We start from the raw sequence: 21982 nt of genomic DNA, 5'->3' as shown, positions 1-21982 counted from the left end.
ACGATTAATCATAAGTGTCACACGCCCCGCCCAAGCCACGCTGACGCCCTGCTGCAGTGAAAACAAGGCCTAAAGCATTAATTTTTGAAAAAAAAAACGAAGAAACTTACCGGTACCGATATTAATATCGCTTCATTGAATTATACGCATGTACACGCGACTCCGTTTCTTCTACCAGATAGTGCTCCGGAAACGACAATAACAAACTTTATTGACCGCATACAAAACTATGTATTTGCACTGAATTCTCGAAAAGGAATGCTTCAGATCACGTTGCATGCATGAAAAAGGCATAACCTAACAGAATTCCTGAAACATTGTCTGACGAGCGATCTGCAGTTGTGGACTGAAACGTGAACCTTTACACCCTATTCTGGGCGGATATGCAAGCTACCACTATTTAAATTCCATTTAGAATTTGAACGCACCATAAAATCTCCATGGCGGATTAAGTATAATGTATATGTCTTATATGTTTTTTTAAATATATAAGAATATCAGATGGTTTTTCAATTATTTTGCCAATCTGCGATAGCTCGAAAATCTGGACAATTTGATGAATTCACACTTTTTTCTGTGAAATCAATACTATTCTGTTTATACCATTCTACGATATCCCGGTTATAATAGTAGCTGAATAAGTGGGGCCAGAATTTTATAGAACTTCAGTGTGATCAAACGAACGGAAGAATTAACTTCTGAAGACACTTTTCCTTGTAAAGTTATCTATTCATAGTTGCTCCAGTGATGAACACCTCTGTTTTCTTTCCACAACACCAGATGCCTTATCAAATCATCAACTACCCAGCGCATCCCCTTTTCGTTTAGCAAGGTGATATTTTCAACCCAGGATTTGTCCAAAGCCAATTTTTACATGTTTCATCATCCATCAAAATACATCCGTTATACCTAACCGTACAATTTCTCTACACGGTTTGTGGCAACTAGATTCTGCTTCAGCGTCTTGTTCGGATGTTTGCTGACACGATCCAAAGTCGATGTTCCCGGTAGCGTTTGAGCACGGTATTTACAGTCGATTTTGGACATTTCAGAGCTTTGGTGATTGGTAAATGTGCAGAATTTGTTCACAGCTCACGCGTTCCATCTTCGATAACTTTCAACGCGTGTATCAATACTGATGAAATTTTTACCACTAAGTAAACAATCAATCCAGATCAAAACGTTGTCATTAGTTTCTTGGCACGACAACTAGAGGCGCTGCTGTAACTAAAAACAGCCGCCAAAAATTAACTGAAACAGACTTTAGAACGGTCCATTTAATCTATGTTTCATACTAGATATTATTCGAACTCTTCAACACTCCGTCTATCGGTTATGAGAGCTACACTCTGTCCAACTTCTATAAGACCACCCTGATTCTATTCCGTTGCAACACAAACATTTAAAATTTCAACAAGATACATTCATACATTGTTGAATACTTAGAAGAAAATATATTTAACGTCAATTTCGTTCAAAAGAGTTGTTTGTTTATTTACTGTGCTTAATTATCATAATTTCAGCTGTCCAGTTTCTATAAGCCAACTTCAAAGTTCAAGGATCTCCCCTAAGATTTTCAACAGGATTCATGTCGAGAGAGCGAGCCGGCCAGTTTAAAAAATCAGGTTTTTGGTCCTTAATCCATTGCTTAGTTTTCTTGCTGGTATGAATAGTAGCACTGTTTTGATGGGATGTCAATTTTGTGTGACGATATCCACGCAAAAACGGTAGGAAAGAGGATTCCAGAACATGTGTGTAATCCTTGAATGATGTAAAAGCTATCTTGAGCTTTCCGGTTGCATAGAATCCTGCCCAAACCATGCACAAACCTCCACCAATATTCCTGATTGAGAAATACTGTTCCTTCATCTGTAAAATCAAGCCAAAACCTTTTTTCGTCAGTGAATATAACCTATACATTGAAGAACTTTTCGTTATGGTATATAGCAAAATGTAAATTTTGCTCCATAATTTGACGAATTGTCACCCGAGCAGTTAAGTAGTTGAAATATTGCTTTATTTGCACATGCGATTGTGAGGTATTCGAACCTGTTCTAGCTATTTCCCGCTTATCCCGGTTAGAGAGCTTCGATTTGCGTGGAGCTCTCTCTTTCTTACCGTATCCTTGAGGATTCGCCAAATAATTGAGCACTACTTGATGGGATCGTCCAATCCGACGAGAAATTTCTCTGATACCAACATTTTCTTGGTGAAATGCATCGATTTGTCTTTCTTCTCCCTCCGTGAGGATTTTTCCCTTCGGAATTTTGCAGATTTAATTTATCAGAACAACTAAAACAACGGAAAATGTAACTGGTCTTATAGAAACTTGACCGTTTGAAATACGAAAACATTCGTTTACGCTCAGCGTTTGCACACAAACATATGGAAATCATGCAGTGTACGGTAGTCACCAATACCTACACACTACAATATAAATTAAAGCATTATTTGTTTACAATGACACAAAGCAGCAAGATCATCACCTGGTCTTATAGAAATTGAACAGAGTGTAGGTTCAATGTTAGTTTCCTTTATATTGTAATTAAACACGTGCGAATCTCAAAAAAAGAGCCACTCATGCAAAATATTAATTCGTAATCGGTGTACCTTTGCGGGACATAAATAGATTCCTCTGACTTGCGCACACAAAATTGTTATTGCCATCTATAAACCGCGAAAATCGATCAAACGGCGTACAGCTTGAATGCCATAAATTGATTCTGTTTGTATCGATTTCATTCAGGGTTCGATTATCCAGATTGGAACTCCGTTCAATCACCCGCAGCAAAAAAATTAGAATATCGAGAATACCGAAATTCCGAGAATATTAAAAAAGTACACAAATAAGAGAATTTTTTTTTAAAATTAGCTCTCAATATAATGGTGGCACAATTATGTTCCCCTACAAAAGTGAGAGTCTAACTTGAGCCTCATTTCAATTTCGTAGCATTGAACTGAACCAGTAAACAGAGTGAAACATAAAACATAACGAACTAATAAAGCTACAGGCCTAGAATACGTATCAATGAACTAATAAAGTCATCGAATGAGTTGATTTGTTCCATGACGTGGCAAGAGTTCCTTGAACGATCTGGAATTGCACTTTTGATAGTTATAGATTCTTAGATACCACACGACCCTGAAAACCTTGTTTATGAAGTCAATTTCGCTCTCTTTTTCAACCTTTGAACTATTTTGGCAATCGTATCTTTGCATAATCAGACGATATCATGTTTCGGATAGTTGAATTTGTGGGGTTTTGGGCATTTTGCAACAACATAACACCAACTTTGATCACGAAATCTTCAAAACGAGAAATTCAACTAGGAATTTTTGGTTATATTTGTTTTGATTAACTTGTTGTGTATGTTTTGCTTTAGTTTTTAATTTCTCATGATATAATTCCTTAAGACGAAGATATTTTCAAGCAAATTTAATTAGAAAATGATATGTACTAAAAATATATATTACAAATACGAATAACCGAATAATTATCGAATAATTATTAGTTTTTGCGAACGAAAATCAAACATTTGCCAATTAGGAGTAGGGATGTGTCAACTTTTTTTTACATACTGTTTAGTCGCCGATTACCGAGTTACCGAAATATATGTGTGTTACATCATTCAAAACACACTAGGGAGAAATGCGCTTAAAAGTATATCCTAAGGTGTCGAAACCGCTTTGCAGCCATCTTGAAAGTATACTATGTATACTATGTTTGTAAACAAAACACAATACTCTTGTGAGCTTTATTCGGCTTGTTGTATTATGTCATGCTTGAAAAACGCATTACGGTAATGTGTTCCAAATATTATGGGGCTTCTTGTTGTTCTTGTTGACTTCATTACTCCGCGTGTTGTACAATCGTCAACCTTTTTAGTGACTCCCTTCACGATGAATTGAGCAGGGCTATCCGAATGTTCGAAGATCGGAGGGCCCATGCTACCCATTTTTACAGATTACTGGTTATTACTAAAGTAGTATAATCCGCCACATCCTCATCCACAGATCAATCGTTGGCGATAACTATACAAAACATGAACAGTTCCCAGAGTTTCGGTTTTTCAATTTACGAGCTCAATTGTTGTTCTGCATCAATACAGAGAAATTAGTTCTAGCTACAATCTGCTGTTAGAGTCAAGCCTCTAAAATACTATTTGTTGATTATGTAAAGTGATGCATTTGTTCGAAAACCAACAAAAACGGATACATTAACACGTTACCAGCAGATTGATTTTGAGAATAAATGCGCTCGGAATATCAAATCTCGTTGGCACACATCTTCGGATGCACGAATTCGTCAAATACTCCCAATTCATACAAATGGCTTATAATGAGACTAAATTTGCACCGCCAAACAAACAAACAACAAACAAATGTGTAAGAGGAAGAAATTGAAAGTAAAACTCCAGCAGCGCAAAATGCAATTTGTGAACGTGACTAAATTTTGAATATCAAAAAATAAAACCATCACGACTATCAAACATCAATATCACATAACATTCACGAGTGAACAAACGGTTGATATCTCCACTTCGGCACTCGGCTTAATACTTTCGTTGTTATTAGATAGGGTGTCCAGTCGAAAATATGATCATGGTTTGCCCACTTTTTTGAATGCTCTAATTCAGCGCTCCTGTGTCAAATAAGGCCTTCGAATGTTTCGAAACATATAAATGAAATTGCCTTTTACATGATTTATAGTAGTTTGATAGTATATTTTTACGAAATCACATGTTTTAAAGGATTATAAAATACACCTTCTATTTGTGTCAATGCGCCCCTCATTCGAGCTAACTTTTAATCGATCACCAGATGATTATTTGGCACGTATTCAGACCTTTTCTGGATTACAACACTTATAAATATTGTAAACATCATGCTTGCTCACCATTTGTATCGGATTTACATAGCTAAACCATAAAATTAACGCATTTTGATGACCTCAATTCTGATCATGAGTTATCCAATTCAATAATGTTGTTTTGTCCACATGATTTCTATGGCAACCGCTTGGCGCGCTGCAGTTTGTTTATGGTGTGCTTCACGCATAGCAGAAGTATGATTTTTCTGTGTTGATTGTGTAGAGGTGAACACTTCTAAAATGCCCAAGATAAGGCAATATTCTGAAGAAAGCCTAAATTATAAATGAATCAATATGATGACAGTAAACTCAAGCAATGATAAATGCAACATCTTATTGTGAATTCGAATGTTTTCATTCAAAAATGGAGATTTCTAAAACCGGACAAACCATTATCATTTTTTTGGGCAAACCATGATCAGAAGTGGTCAAACCATGATCATAATTCTTCTTTAAGGAAAATCGTTAAAAAACCTAAAAATTTGAATAATTTCAACACCTTATGGTAGTATTAGCAACTAGAGACTTGGGGCTTTTCAACAAACCCAAACTCGTATCGATTATGTGTGATTTTCATGAAGAAAAATCGATTTGCATTTACTAGTTGCGTAAAAACACCCCAAATTGGACAAACCAAGATCATTTACCCTATATCGGGTTCGTTTTGATCCGATGGATTTGCTCACCGAGCGGGATGTGAAGAGAAGTTTTTTTTATCCCATTCGTTTATTTTATTTAGGCTCATTAACATTTTCAGCTGTAATAATTTAATCGTGTACATTTTTATCATATGTGGTAAATTATGCAAGATCGCCTTGTCGACGTAAGAGTAAGCAAATCAAATGCAAACCGCCCGGACCTGACACAGTAAACGCGATTTCAAGGCGGCGAAACTGTGTGTGGAGTGTTTTGCCGCGAGTGAACGCAAATGATGGCTGCCAGACGTTTTTTATCAATGTCTTTACAATCGAACTCATCGAACGAAAATAAAGATTGAGTTATTGAATCATTATTTTCGTTTTGTTCGATGAATTATATAACTTTGTTCTAATTTACATAATGCATATGATGAAAACGTTGCGTTTAGGGCTTTCCATTTACCATGTTCACAGATAAAAAAGATCTCACAATTCAACTGTTTACAAAATGAAGACATGTTATCATATCTGGCATCCTTGTGCTGGGTTGTTTACATGTAGAATGGAGTGGAGTGAAACATCAAAAAACGCGCGGTTTCAAACGATCAGTATGTCATAGCACGCGATGAGCTTCAACTAATCACTTCGCATCGCACCGCATTTGCTATGTCCTCGGCCTAAGAGTATTCCAGTAGGACCGAACACAGTGTGACAGACATTTGATAATAGGCTCCCATTGTTGTGTTATTGATAGTACGATGTCTCTTGTTGCAAAGCCGAGCGTGTGTGAACGGAGAGAGGCTGGATCACCATCTCTGGATGATTGTTTCGTAGTAAGCGGACACGCAACATCTTTGACTACGAAAACCTTCGTGGAGAGAAGTTGCTTCCAATTCTGTCGCCCAATTCGCCGAAGAAGATGGCGCTATATAAGAATTAGAACTTTTTGGATTTGAATTTTCGCAGTTTGTCGCACTGATTCGTGTTTTGTTCCGATCATCGCGTTTACTATGTCAGGTCCGGGCGGTTTGCATTTGATTTCCGCATTCGTGAACAAAAGTGCTCTCCCGCGAACGATCATGCGCCCGCGACCGCATTGCATCGCGTTTACTATGTCCTCGGCCTTACTCTTACGTCGACAAGGCGATCTTGCATAATTTACCCCATAAGATAAAAATGTAGACGATTAAATTCGGATAAATTGTTACAGCTGAAAATGTTAATGAGCCTAAATAAAATAAACGAATGGGATAAAAAAAACTTCTCTTCACATCCCGCTCGGTGAGCAAATCCATCGGATCAAAACGAACCCGATATATCTAATAACAACGAAAGTATTAAGCCGAGTGCCGAAGTGGAGATATCAACCGTCTGCTCACTCGTGAAAGTTATGTGATATTGATGTTTGATAGTCGTGATGGTTTAATTTTTTGATAAATAGAGCGAGTTTTCTCGTTTGAGCTATCGAATTTTGACCAATTCATCTCATCTCGTGATTTCTGGGAGTATTAACGGTTCGATTTCTGCCACATTCTTGATGGCGACCACGGTGGTCAATTCGTTCCGTTCAACTGTTTTGGAAGCTGTTGGTGGATGTGCGATGCCACAGTTACGTTCCTTAAAGTGCGCTACACATATAGCGTCACCGTCACCGTCACCGTCCCGTCAACTATTCTCTTGGACTTATTTTGCCGACGTCAATGCTGCCGGTGATGGTGTATGTGAATGATACCATACGATTTCCATGAGAGAATATTAGACATTTCATTCCCTTACGATGACTTCACGGTGACGGGACGGTGTATGTGTAGCGCACTTAAACCGGTGCAGGGCCAAGGTATGCAAACGTTTATACGACCTTGACAAATTGGAAAAGTTGGGCGACGAGAAAAGGATGAGGAAAACGTTCTGAATGATCGCTGATAAACTTAATGAATCGATATTTTGAATAGAAATAGTTGGTCACAGTTTAGTGGAAAAGTGTACACTGAATCCTAACTTTGCTTACATTACTTCCCCATCCATGCGTAATCATTTTGAGCCACAAAAACTTATCGTAACGTCATCTTTTGAGAGAAAAAAAATTAAGTTTCAAGTTCAAAGCATCAAGTTACAGGTTCATAAACGTCCTAATTCAGCAAAACAGACTATAATGTTCAATCAAACATTTAGAACCAATGTCGCATTTTTATTCCTCATTTTATTCGAAAAACGATTCCTTTCAAAACATTGTTAAATAACAACGTGAAACGCCAACAACTCGTGTTGATGAAGTTTTTTTTTTCTTGTCGATTTACAAATGTCTTTGATACTTCGAAACCTCGGTTCCACAGCAGCGAACCCCGAATGTCGTATTTTAATTAGCTCAACCCGTTGTATTATTAGGTTCAGCGACCACGCGAATGCGAAGCATTGTTTTTTCTGTGTTTTCGTATGTTCTTTTGCACACAAGTTAATTTAAGCTTGCCAAAACCGGAAGAAATGAAAACAGTTTAGAACGACATAGGAGCTTTTCCATGAGTTTTGATTTTTGCAAGTTGCCTGACATTCAGCGATCTCTCTAAACTCATTTCCTAGGCGGTTCTAATGCGGTCACTCGCATCGCGGCGAAAGTTATTCCGTCCACATATACGCGTTTAACATGGCCAGATAAACCGCGCAATGTTAACACGGCAATTACTAGCCGCACGTGTCATCGTGATAGGCACCTTTAATCGACCGAACTGGCACAGCAGAACGGGGGCGCGTGATTAGGGGGTTTCATGAGCATCGTGACTATAACAATTCATAACCTACTTTTTAGGGTGGACGTCCACCCACTGCATAGGGCTGTGGCATGAAAACCACGCAAACAAACAAACGGTCAGGCACGAGAGTAAAGTAGTGAATACCTAATCAGTATTTCGCAATCAATATAACTACATAATAAATTGATGACACGAAAAAGGACACTCTTCATAGGCGCATTGCATCATTGCTATCAAACACTGTCCATCTAAAAGGACTCCTCATAATTGATGAGATACTCTCTGAAACAAATTATGTCCAGACATAACACCCCGTTGTCATCCGATAAAGTAAAAACACGTGACAGAAATAATTGTTAGTGCCAGACCATTAGATGCGCGACTATAAACGTTTTTTTTTTTGCTTCGTGCGTCAAACGAGTTAATTGATGTCTTGAAGAAGTTAACCGTATACTAAATGATGTGGAGTATTCAAATGAGAAGCTGACAAATGGCGAAAGAAATGAGTGGAGATTCTAATGCAATTCTGTACTCATTGCTGTTAATGCCCTGTTAAACGCAGTTCGTATTCCTAGTGAACAACATATAGAATTTGATGATGTGTGGGTTAAAGTATTTATTAATGGCCAAACAAATGTTTTGGTATCTATCTATTTCCCTCCTAATTTTGCCAAAAAACATTCTTATGAGAAATTTTTAAATATTGTAGAGCCATTTGTTGATGAACTCGACCCTAAAATTAAAATCCATATTTACGGGGACTTCAATCAAAATACAATTGATTTCATTGTAGACGAGGAGAACGAATCAATCTTACTCCCGATTGTAGGCGGAAATGAGACATTGCACCTTATTTTCGATAAAACAAGCCAACTAGGTCTATGTCAAATCAATCCTATTTCAAATGAACTAAATTGTTCCCTAGACTTGTTGTTTACTAATTGCACAGAAGATTTCCATGTTTCGAAAGCTGAATGTCCTCTTTGGAAAAATAAAAAAATCCACACCGCTATAGAATACTCTTACACAAGTACACGCCCCGCCAAAATAGCAGACTACGAGCAAATTAATTGTAAGCTTAAGGATATAAATTGGTCTTTTCTACTTAAACATGAAAGGAACATAGACAAAGCTGTTGAAATTTTTGATGATAATCTGTATAGAATCATAGGCGAACATGTTCCAAAAAGAAAGAAAAAACTTAATACAAATTCAAAAACACCAGCATGGTTCACCCGTGATATTAAAAATCTCAAAAACAAAAAGCTCATAAAAGATACAAAGCAAACCAAACTTTGGATAATTTAACCATATACAAAGATATTTGTAAAAACCTTGATACGAAAATATGACTACAATATGAAAGCTATATTACAAGGATAGAAAATAATATTAAAGCCGATCCTAAGAAATTTTTCAATTTTGCCAGCGATAAGATGAAATCTAATAATTTCCCATCAAGTATGAAATTTGGAGAATACGTTGGATCAAATGACAGTGATATTAGTAATCAATTCGCCCGTTTTTTCCAAGGTAACTATACAACAAATAACATGGTTCGAGATTACGATTATTTTTCGTTTTTACCCGAATGTGCAAACTCGGTCTCAATTGATAATATTACCGCTAACGAACTTCTTGTCGCGCTGGAGGATCTAGATTCATCTAAAGGTCCCGGGCCGGATGGTATCCCTCCAATGTTGTTGAAAAAGTTGGCATCGGCTTTCGTTCATCCTTTGTCCTTGCTTTTCATTTTATCTCTAAAATTCGCAATATTTCCTTCTGTCTGGAAAAAATCAATCCTACTACCCATATTCAAATCTGGTAACCGTTCTGACATAAAAAACTATCGTGGCATCGCCATATTATCTTGTATTCCCAAATTATTTGAATCCATTGTCAATACTAAAATGTTCAATCAGTTAAAACATTATATTTCACCGAATCAACATGGTTTTTATAAAGGAAGATCCACTGCCACAAATCTGTTAGAATTTGTATCCTATCCTCTTGCGGTAATGGATAGAGGCAACGTTGTCGAGACTCTTTATACAGACTTCAGCAAGGCTTTCGACAGAGTAGATATTCCAATGCTTATTTTCAAGCTCCAACGTATGGGGGAGTAACTGGAGCTCTATTGAAGTGGGTAGAATCTTACCTTACCAATAGAACACAGTTTGTTCGCTTCAGAGGGAAAATCTCCAGTCCAGTGTATGTCACATCCGGAGTTCCACAAGGTTCTCACTTAGGCCCTTTGCTTTTTATTCTATTCGTAAATGATGTGTCACTAGTATTAACTACCCTCAACATTCTAATGTATGCTAATGATATGAAATTGTACATGGAAGTAACCAAATGTAGTGATCTTGTGATTTTCTAACAAGAAGTAGATGTTTTCTTCGAATGGTGCGTGAAAAGTCTTTTAGATATTATGTGAAAAAATGTAATATCGAATACTCGAAAACATGAAACTTATGACTTCATATGTTCTCTAGGATTTGAAACTGTAGAGAGATGCGTCAAAATTAGAGATTTAGGTATAATTCTTGATTCGAAACTCACTTTTGGCGAACATTACAATACAATGATCAATAAAGCAAATAGTATGCTCGGTTTCATAAAAAGATTTAGTTACAATTTCAGTGATCAATACACAATAAAAACATTGTATGTAAGTTTTGTTAGATCTATTTTAAAATATTGCAGTGTTGTATGGGCATCCTATCAAGAACTGCACTCCCATCGAATAGAATCAGTACAAAAACAATTTTTATTATTTGCCCTGAGAAAGCTAGGCTGGACAACATATCCCCTTCCCCCATATGAAGCCCGTTGTATGTTAATAAATATTGAAACACTTGAGAAACGCAGAGAAATTGCCACAATTTCATGTTGAAGTGACTTAGTTCCACACAGGATTAGTTCTGAAAACTTACTTGGAAATCTAAATTTTTATGCACCAACACGAGCCTTGCGAGCACGAAATTTGTTCAAGACAACCTCATTTCGAACTTTATATGCTATGAATGGTCCACTTAATAGAATGATGAGAACGTACAATAAGTACAGTAATGTAACTGATGTGACAATGACGAAGAAATTATTGAAAAAGTCATTGACTGAAAGATCATTGTATTCGTGAATTACAGTTTTGTCATATATGTTTGCTGCGTTGCATTTCGTAATTCATTATTAATACAAAATACATGATACCTCTAATAATTGATTTTCATAAATATAGCTATCAATTATTCATTAAGTATATTGTAATTGTAATGAAATGTATATAATTGTTGTCTACTATAGTTTGACGAAATGAAGAAAATAAAATAATGCACTAATGGTTGACGGGACTTTTTGTATAGGATACGCCAATAAGAAATACGAACATGTTTTCGTCTTGACCTTGAGGTTTTGTCAATTATTTGAGGTATTGTTTTTGACGTAGGACTACGTCTTTAATTTCTTTGTAGGGGGATCACCCCACGAAATTGTAAATAGAGCGTGTAACGAGAAGGGGAAATAGCATATTTCATATTTCGCTAAATCGTTCTTTCGTTATAGAGTTGAACCTCGATTATCCGCGAGCGGGTGATATTCGGTGCGGATTATCCGCGAAGATGAATTCCATAGGGGGCTGTCCACATACCACGTGGACAGTAAAAGTATGGTTTTAGACTTCCCTCTCCCTCTCCGTGGACAAGCGTGGACGTCTTCATACTCCTACCCCCTTTGTCCACGTGGACATTTTCCTTTTTTAATTATAATAACTAAGGAATTAACTGAATTGAATTTTAATTCCATTTAAGTTTATTTTATTTCAAATTTTACTAGCTGTACCATATTGTACCAGCTTTGTTTGTGGCCCATGTTGTTGTATAGCAGAGAAATGAGTAGCATAACAAAGCACATACTTCATATGAGTTTAATTTTGAAATACTTGTGAAAGCAGAATATGTTTTGCTTTTCCATTATCAGCAAAGATACAAAGGCTATCTGGTTTGCTAACATGGGAACACGCAATGTACAGTTGACCAGGTTAGGGACAATCCGCATCTGAATATAAACTACAAAACTACAAAGACTGGTCTTGAGTTTTACCAGTTGTGATTGCAAACGCCAATCGAATGAACGAATTTAAAATCATTTTCAAATACAGTTTTAGTTCACGATTTTCGAAACACTTGCAAAAAATGTGTTGATATCACATAGAATACTTATTTGATACAAGAAAGTTAATTTACATTCACAGCTTTATTCCAGAAGTGTACTTATTCCATCTGGAAATCCATTAACATATTCACCAGTAATAATCCAATCAACCTGATCAATTTGCTTCCATTTGATTGCAGGTTGATTGGTGCACCCGTGGCCGAGTGGTTAGCGTCTCACATTATCATGCCGGGTGTTCGAATTCGATTCGAGTTCTAATAAATGACGCTAGTTAATGCATACGTCAAACTCCAGTAGAACCTTTTACTACAGTAATATTCTCGATCGAATGAGAAAATATCCTTCATTTTGGAACATGAATATTTCATGACAAAACGATCGCACAGCAAATCGATGGGCGATTGTGGAATCTTGAAAATGTTCTATACAAGATCTAGTTATTACTTTGACAAATGCATAGTTTTATGACAGAATTACAGTGTTCAAAAAATCACTCAAGATTATCGATGTCGCATTCCGCTCCACTATTTTTGTATGATCGATCACAGCAAATGCCGATTCATCTTCGCTCTGGATTTCCGATTCACCTTTAGTCAATAGCGAAATACAGAACCTTTTCCAACATAGTTCGGAGAATTTTCAGAGCGTATTAAAAACGTATTAAAATATTCCATTATTTTTCAAATCCTTATCGACCATTCTGCATTGAGTGTCCAGATTACTTCCAAAGTGCTCGCGGGCACATATGACACAAACAACTCACGATTCATTGATTCTCAATCATGAAATCAAGCTCAAATCTCAACTATGAAAAAAAAAACACTTTGAATTTTTTAATTGCATTAATTTGAAAGATAAGAAAATTTTGCATAATATACTGTTCTGGAACATTTTAAATAGTGGGATATAACATAACATTCAAGTTTGCAATTAAAAAATCAAGTTTATCATGCATTTTTGGGAAAAATTAATACAAAGCCTAAACTAAAAATTTAGGTACTTTTAAGGTACTTCAATACATCAATTCAAATGTTTTACAACTGCATTCTAGGCGAAATTTTCAGAAAAAATATTTTTGATTTGATTTCTATTGATTCAATTGATTTAAGTTTGACGACTTGTGGTGAATGAATCATCTTACGCCAATGTTAATATTAATTCCTAGAAATTGACAAAATTCAAATACTTCGAAAAATTGTAAGTTTTCGGGAGAAGTAATGCGAAAAAACTAATTTTACACAAAATTCTGCTGGAAAAGACTATACAGAAATTATTATCCTAAGATTAACTGTTCTCGATTTAGAACAATATCTATAGAAAATCATATTTGTTGAAAAAAACATGTGTGTAACATCATGGAAAATTAATCATTATAAAATCGTTTCATTTTTATAGTCTTGGACTATGAACGTCTATGCATAGCCCGTAAGTCATAGGATCATACGAAATAGCTCGGAACTCGAGGAAGGAACTGTCCGATTTAGGTCTGTCTTCATTCTATCATATTTTCTGTATCAAAAATTCATTCCATGTAACGGAGAAACATGTTATTTGCAAGAGGATGAAAAATATTGCACTAGTCTGAAAATAATCTGATATTATAATGTCGAGTTTTGGTAGAAGTACTGAAATTTTATAGTTAAATTTTATATTTCAAAGGGTAGATTAGAAGATCAATCAATGAACAGTTATGCGATTGGACCCATGAACATGTGCTTAGTAATAAAATGTGGATGTGATAATGAAAAATAAATTTTGGGCGGTACGAACATATGCTATAAATTAATTCTGGGTGTATCAATAAGTTCATGCGCAAGATATCATGAAATAATCAAACTTTTGAATGTAATTCCTTCCATACTCTCAATGCACATTCTAAATATCAATAGGCCAATGGTTTCATTTCAGTTTGTATTAAGAACCGAAGAAGTTCAACACTATGCTTATCACGAGTAACATTTGACCTGAACGTGTGATAGATTAAGTATGTGCATACTTTATTTACAATGAATCGTTTGACGCTATAGAATTTCTTATGCATTGTGTTGTCGAACGGTAATATGAACATTCTACGGAGTAAAGAATGTTTTTGAGAATATATTTTCGTCTGTGAAATCTATCCGTTTCTAGTCATTTTACACTTTCAAAAAGTCAATAAAAGAATTAACATAGGAATTTGAAGACTAGAATCACATACCGGTTAACTTTCGAGTTGTGAATCTCAATCAATCGAAGACCACTCCTGTGTACCGTTTATATTTCTTTATCCCCCGATACATTGGAATCGAGGTAGAGAACTGAAAATATTCGAACGAGAAAGCTCTTCGTATTTCTTTCTCGAGAAGTTTCCCATTATCGGTTATATTATATAATATCATAAAAAAAGCAAATGTATAACAAATTAAACGTTCAACGTGTCGGGAAAAAAACTTTAATGAGCGTACCTAAAAAGATACTTCAACACATTTTATATTAGTTTTTACTTGTACTTCGAGTGCATTTCGAGGCCCCGTCGATAAAAATGTAACACTGCATTAGTAGTAATAAAAATAATTAACCTAGGTAAGCGCCAGCGTCTCACCTTGAACTTGATCTTCGCTGTCGCTGGAAGTTTGTGTCTCGCGAGCGAATTGTTCTGAACAAAAAGGTGCCATCAATTAGCATTCCTCTGTCATTCGAACTTGGAAGATTTACGGAACATAAGCTAACGATATATTTTTTTCACAATTTTCATTTCCAACTGATAGCTCCGCTCGGAAGACGTGGTGCGGGCATACATCGATCGAATCCGGGAGGTGAATCCGCTGATCAATGCAGTGGTGGAGGAACGTTTCGAAGCGGCCATCGAAGAGGCGAAAAAGTCGGACGACATGATCGCCAACATGCAAACTATTTGGCTTATCAAAAACTATCCACTGCTTGGGGTGCCATTTACGGTGAAAGAGAGCTGTATGCTTAAAGGTGAGATGTGAGATGTGCGATGCTTGAGTTGGTAGGGCTAAACGTTTGAGATGTTACCAAATGTTTCTTTCTCAGGTGCCTTGTACACCGGAGGCTCGCTGCCTCGCCAGGGAGTGAGGGCCAGTGGCGACGGTGAAGCTGTTGCCCAACTACGAAACGCTGGATGTATCCCACTGTTGGTGTCCAACACGCCGGAATACTGTCTGAGCTGGGAGTCATACAATCACATAACGGGCCGAACTTGCAACCCATACGATAATCGACGAACGGCTGGAGGTTCTTCAGGGGGAGAGGGTGCTATCATTGCCGCCGGTGCTTCACTGTTCGGTGTTGGTTCGGATGTGGCTGGATCAATCCGTGTGCCGGCAATGTTCAACGGGATCTTTGGGCACAAACCAACGGCTGGTGAGTGTTGGGGAAACTAGTCTAATGGTCTCATAACATTACAATCACTCTAGTGTTTGAGTTTCCAGAGATATGTAAGAGCTTCAAAGTAATAACGCATTTACACAGTGCATATGAGTTGGTCTAGACAGGTTTCGGCCGAATTTTTTTTTAATTTTCATTATTCATTGGACCTTTAATGATAGCACGCTCATCTAATAATTGCCAAACATTGGTAGTATGTACAGAAATGTCAAAATTCTCGAGATGGGCTTCACCGATTATTACATGCAGCAGCATCACTGCGCGAGGATTTCTAACAAATTCCTTTTGCACAAAGTTCTCCCTCTCAAAGTACGACTGCTATCTGCTTGAGGTGGAAACAGTGAAAGATGAGCTAGATAGCATAACAGCTGGGAAAGCCCCACACCAAAACAAGCTTTTTGATCAGGAGATTCTCGGATCTACCGAAGTCATCTACTGCGATGGCAACAGCTATACTGGGTTCCACGAGTTGAAGGTGAAATCGGATGTTTTGTTTTCTCGTCGCTCTTGCGTTTCAGCTCGCGTGTGTTGATTCATGTAACAGCCATCATCAGGGCTCGGCAAAGGCAAACTGAGGATAGTCAGCGGACTAGGAAGAAATTCATTTCAGTGGGAAATGAGTTTTGGCTTCTTCCAGCAGTTTCTGCGTCAACATGACTCAACAGACATTGAGATTCAATGCATATTGAAGTGACTTCCCCCAAAATGAATTTGATTCTCTCTCTCATGTATCACTCATGCATGTATCGATATATAAGTTCACCGTGGTTTGACATATACTACAGGTGAGCAAGATTTTTTTTGTATCGCACACAAAAATTACTCACACATTTAAAATAGCGTACAGTTTTGTGTTCAGAAACACTGACAAATTATGTTAGTATTGTATTGGTAAACACGAGGACCTTTATAGCCCAACCGATAACTGTCTAAGTTCGTTGATTTGAGTTCGTGGTGGGTAGACAATAAACCGTCCATTAATGGTGTAACTACTTTTTTGCATCAGAAATCATGTTTTCGTTTCACTTTATGTGGACATGAAAATAAGATTGTGTACGCGGGTAACAAGATTCATGTCAGGGGGAGTAGAAGAGTGGATTGAAGTTAGGTTGAATGAAGAGGCAGATTTGTATTCATTAGTCACGTCAGTTAGAATAAGTATTGACTAGAATGATTCATCAGTCATCCTCACTCTCAACGGTCCTCAATTCATTTTCTAGTCAATTCAAATTATGTTGACGGCGAATGCCGAAGTAGTTCTGGTCGAAGCGAAGTTACTGAGTTACATTCGTTCGAACGATTCGATTCGAAGTCTGTCTCAAGCTGATTTTAACATTTCCATTGGCTTCGCCGTTGCAGTCTGTGCTACTGCTTCGCCACCGGAATCTTCCCGGTGTATTGATTCAGTCTGTGTTGCTGACCCACCAACAGATTCCCTCTATAGTTGGACGAATCTACATCATCCGGCAATGAAGCTCTGTTGTTAGGGTATGTTCGATATATCAGAGATGAAAACATAAGCCAAGAACCGTTTTTTGCTGCATATTTTGAGACTGATACAAGAGGAGAATCGATCTTCCAGGCTGAGCTCCAGCTTTTTCTGACAAAGCTAATTCCATGGAAGAACCTTGTTTCTGTTGCGACTGATGGTGCACCATCTATGATTGGTCGTCATAGTGGTTTTATAGCTCACTCAAAGCAACAACTGTCTGAGGTACTGATCATTCACAGCGTGATTCAAAGACTGCATTCAGTAGCGAAAAATCTGAGTCCTAGATCACATCAGTCTTTACCATATGTTATAATTGCTGTCAACAAGATTCGAAGCAATTCTTCGAATAGTCGGTTACTCGGTTCCTACTCAGCTATGTGAGGAAAACGACGAAGTCATTACTTTGTTATTTCTGCACACTGAAGTTCGTTGGTTATCAAGAGGTTCTTGCTCAGAAAGATTTTCACCTATTTTTGAATCTGTATTAGAGTTTTTACAAGAAAGAGATCCGATTTTGATAGAAAATCTGAACAATTGTAAAACAGATTTTTATTACAGGACTGATTTTTTTGGTATGTTGAACAAAGTAAATTTGCAGCTGCAAGGCGATGATCTCAACTTGGTTAAAACTAAATCAATAATATCGGCATTTGTGAGCAAACTCATTCTTTATAAACAAAATTTAAGCAGAAAAGAATATTCACAGTTTCCCCATCATTAAAATTATCACAAAAGCTTCAAAACGATATTCTATTATTATCACTCACTTGGATGCATTGCACAAGGATTTTGCTGAGAAGTTTGAAGAACTCCTAAATTTACAAATTCCTCAATGGATAATAAATCTGGAAGAAGCCGATATGATAATGCAAGAAGAATTGTTTATCATCAGCACAGAGGAGGAGCTTAATCCGAAGATCAACCAAGGCTATCAGAAGTTCTGGTTGCAACGTAACATTGAAACACAGTATCCTGCATTGTGGAACATTGCTGAAAAATACCTTATCGCTTTTCCATCATCATATCTTGTCGAAAAAAGCTTCGTTGTGGTAACAAACATTTTGACAAAACAAAGAAACCGATTGAAAATCAACGAGCGCGGAGATTTAAGGCTACAAATCACCAATATTGAACCGGATCTAAGGAGATTGGTAGAAAGTCATCAGGTTCATCTATCACACTGAATTTTTGTATGAAATTTGTGTGAATAAATATTAGCTACACTTGATATTTACAGAATTTTATGTCTACTCATTTTATTGAATTTTGATCAAATAATGTTGACAAGTTTATTTACTGAAATAAAAAAAAGTCTTGAAATTGGTAAGTATTTTGTATGTATAAGAATTTTTTTTTCTTATACATAGAATAGAATTTTTTGAGAAATTTTTCTATGGGGGTCGATGGTATAACTTCATTCTGGAAACGGGGTCTCTCGCCCAAAATTGTTTGAGAATCCCTGCTCTAAATCTACTCGAAATTCCCTCAGATAGCCCATTTATTATTCATTTGTTTATTTATTGTTATTCCATCTTCAATATAGTTCGCAAGGACTACTCTATCTAGTATCCTAAATACTATTTTAAGAAGCAGGTTTAGAAGTCACAAAATCGAAATATACGCTAACTTCGTTGAAGGCTCATAGCAAAAAATCAAGTGGATTGTTCAAACTGTGTGATCCATACCTGCCATTATGGGACGTGAAGAGGAACAATCTCTGAAAAGTTGGGGATAGTCAATGTTGCGGCGCAGTAGGTCAAAGATCACCAGTTGCTGAATGGCTGTGCGTCTCGCACGTAATGCTTCGATATCGATCAACATGCAGTGTGCGATGTAATTTTCTGGATTTTTCCTAATACTCCGGTGACCAGCGATGCGTGCCCACACACGAGCAGCGTATTCCAGGATATTACGGGCTGAAGTGCAAAACAGAGAAGATGTCGATGAACCGCCAGGTAAGTGGAACAGGTCCAATGTTGTACTGATGTTCTACGATGGCGCTTCTACAGAAATTATACAGAACTCACCTTGCATTTTCCTAAGTTGACTCTTATGCCCTTTACATTGCAGCACGTTAGCAGTTCGTCAATGTCCTTTCGAAGGACGAGACGGTCGAACGTTCCGAGCATGATTTCGTCCGGCAAGAAACTAAACGTTGGGATACTCAAGTTCTGATCCCAGATGCGATCGAAACTTGTGGCGAGTAGAGGCGGTGAAACTGAGTTGTAAACTGACTGGAAGAAGTTCGCGAACAGATTAGCGACAGTGGCCATGAATGAACTTCATGGCATCCGATTCTGTGCGATTTAACGATGTTCTAAATTGCAAATGGGTTTTGCTTCTAATTTGCTTGAGTACGTTGAACGTATTCTCCGTGATTGGACGATTGCATTGGATGATGCGTTGTAGTTCGTTTCAATTAATCGGAGACTATTATATCGTCGATCGATCTAATGCTCAAATAAAGTTTGCGCGATTTCCACACTACGTTCCGCACGTTCAGTAAATCAGGGTAAATCCACCAGGGCTACGCCGGAGTTGGGTTTACGACAAGTGATTGGAGGGGAACTTGCGCTACGAAAATTCATACAGATTCTCGTTGAAACGTTCAGCTATTGAATCAACCAGACCTTCGTCCAGAATATGAAACCAATCGATAAAAGACAGTACGCTCTTCAGCTATTCAAAATCGCACAACAACAAATTCACATAACAGTTCAGGTGGAAGAGAAACATTGTCAGTGACGATGGCAAAACGTTCCAGGTTTAGAACGAAGAGCCTGTGACAAAACTCCGTTCATTGATGAACGCAAATGTGAAAAGTCTATCTGAGTGAGTGAGATCTCCAAGTCAAGTAAGTATCGGTTTGTTCTGTAGATGCGATTTATGGCAAACAACCGTTTATGTCCTCGTCGAAGATGCAGCTCTGAAGCGTTTGGTTGTAGTCGCTCAATGCAAAGATTACAATGGCACTGTAGAGATCCAAATCAGAAAGGGGAGCAGACAGGGTGGGCCATTTAAAGTGGAAGCATCTGGCAACCCCATAACTTTTGACAGAGATGTCAGATTAACAAATGTCATACCGCGTTGGAAGCGTCATTTCAGTACAATTTTAACCATGGAACGATACACACCTAAACAACGCGCTGAAATTGCTCAGCTGTACATTCAAAATAACTTCTCAATTGTGTTAACTAAACGTGCGTGGAAAAATAAAAATAAAGTTAAAACATCGCCTGGAGACAACACTATACGTCGATTATATGCAAAATTTATATCGTCTGGTAGTGTTGGTAATGCCAGTCATCTGTCCAGACAACGACCAAGACGTTTCGACGAGAATATTGATGCCATTCGAGCCAGTGTTGCAGAGACTCCATCGACATCAGGTCGTCATCGTTCGCAAGAGTTATCGGACAATGATAACCGATTTTTTATTGCCATTTGTTCGTGAAAATGAATTGGACAATTACTGGTTCCACGCCATACAGCGGCTGCCACGACCAAATTATTGCGCGAAATGTTCCCCGGAAGATTAATATCGAAAAACGGCGATTATGACTGGCCACCGAGATCACCTGATTTGACGCCTCCTGACTTTTTTTTTATGGGGATATTTAAAATCCAAGGTATACACTGGTAAACCAAGGACCCTGGCTGCGCTGAAAGACAATATCCGACAAGAAATTGCTGCCATATCGGCCGAAACATTGGGCAAAGTGATGGAAAATGCCGAAAAAAGGGCACATTTTGCGGTCAAGGCCAGAGGCGGTCATTTACGAGATATCATAATCAAAAAGTAGTTAGAACAAATCTCCTTGGACCAAAATAAATGAATTTCAAAAATAAAATTTTAAAATTCCACTTCTTTACTTTGCTATTGCAAAAACAAATCCTTCCACTTTAAATGGTCCACCCTGTAGATAGCTCGATAGCGGTCGCAACTAAAGAACTGGTGGTCTGGCGTGGATCACAATCCGGAATTTCCGTTAACAGTCAGGTTTCGGTGAGATTTAGAGCGTCGTAGTCACAAGTCGAGAGCATCAACCGAAGCTCGAGGCCTCTTACGTTTTGATAATAGATGGTGAATACAGGATCAACGGGAGGCGACAGGCATTCGATGATTTTTGATTTTATTTTTTAAGCTTTTTACGCGGGACAGTCCCGCATTTCGATGAATTGTCCCGCGTTAGATGACGTCCTGCGAAACGTCCCACATTCGGCAAAAGAAGCCAAAATGTCCCGCGGTATCAATATATTTCAATATTACAATTTGTTCATGTTGATTTTCTTGAAGGGATGAACTTCAAAAAACATTTATTTGGCAGTCTGTTCAAGAACGCTTCCAATGAATCCGAAGATCAACACGTTGAGCCAATTTCATTGCACCGAAAGTGAACTTTTTGTTTAGAGAGTGTCAACTGAGAACGACAGCAACAAAATTGGAAAATGACTTTTAAAAAAGTGCCCTATTGATCCTCAGAGACCGACGTGAGTCAGACGACAAATTAATTCTTTTAATTCTCTAGCTCGGTCGGAGCTCAACGTGTTAAATAAGCCGGAAGAAGTCGTGATGTTGGACAGGGAGAGGAAGAGATGTTTGAAAAAATATCGTAAATGAAATGCCGGGCGGCCATACGGCCGGAATCTCGACCATGACCGATGAAAAGAT

The 21982-nt window shown here is 37.6% G+C and overlaps 1 protein-coding gene across 1 annotated transcript in view; it reads left to right on the top strand.

The window, feature by feature from the left end:
- LOC129763531 (fatty-acid amide hydrolase 2-like) overlaps nucleotides 1-21982 on the top strand; it is a 33300-nt gene that overhangs the window by 9183 nt on the left and 2135 nt on the right. Inside the window, exons 2-3 of the mRNA XM_055762688.1 lie at nucleotides 15176-15389; nucleotides 15465-15794. Coding sequence (XP_055618663.1) covers nucleotides 15176-15389; nucleotides 15465-15794 — 544 coding nt within the window. The remainder of the gene's footprint in view (nucleotides 1-15175; nucleotides 15390-15464; nucleotides 15795-21982) is intronic.

The sequence above is a fragment of the Toxorhynchites rutilus genome, chromosome 1 (assembly GCF_029784135.1).
Source record: "Toxorhynchites rutilus septentrionalis strain SRP chromosome 1, ASM2978413v1, whole genome shotgun sequence".
In the NCBI taxonomy this organism is placed as follows: Eukaryota; Metazoa; Arthropoda; class Insecta; order Diptera; family Culicidae; genus Toxorhynchites; species Toxorhynchites rutilus.
The sequence above is the reverse complement of the archived record's forward strand: the minus strand, read 5'-3'. Positions and strand labels throughout refer to the sequence as shown.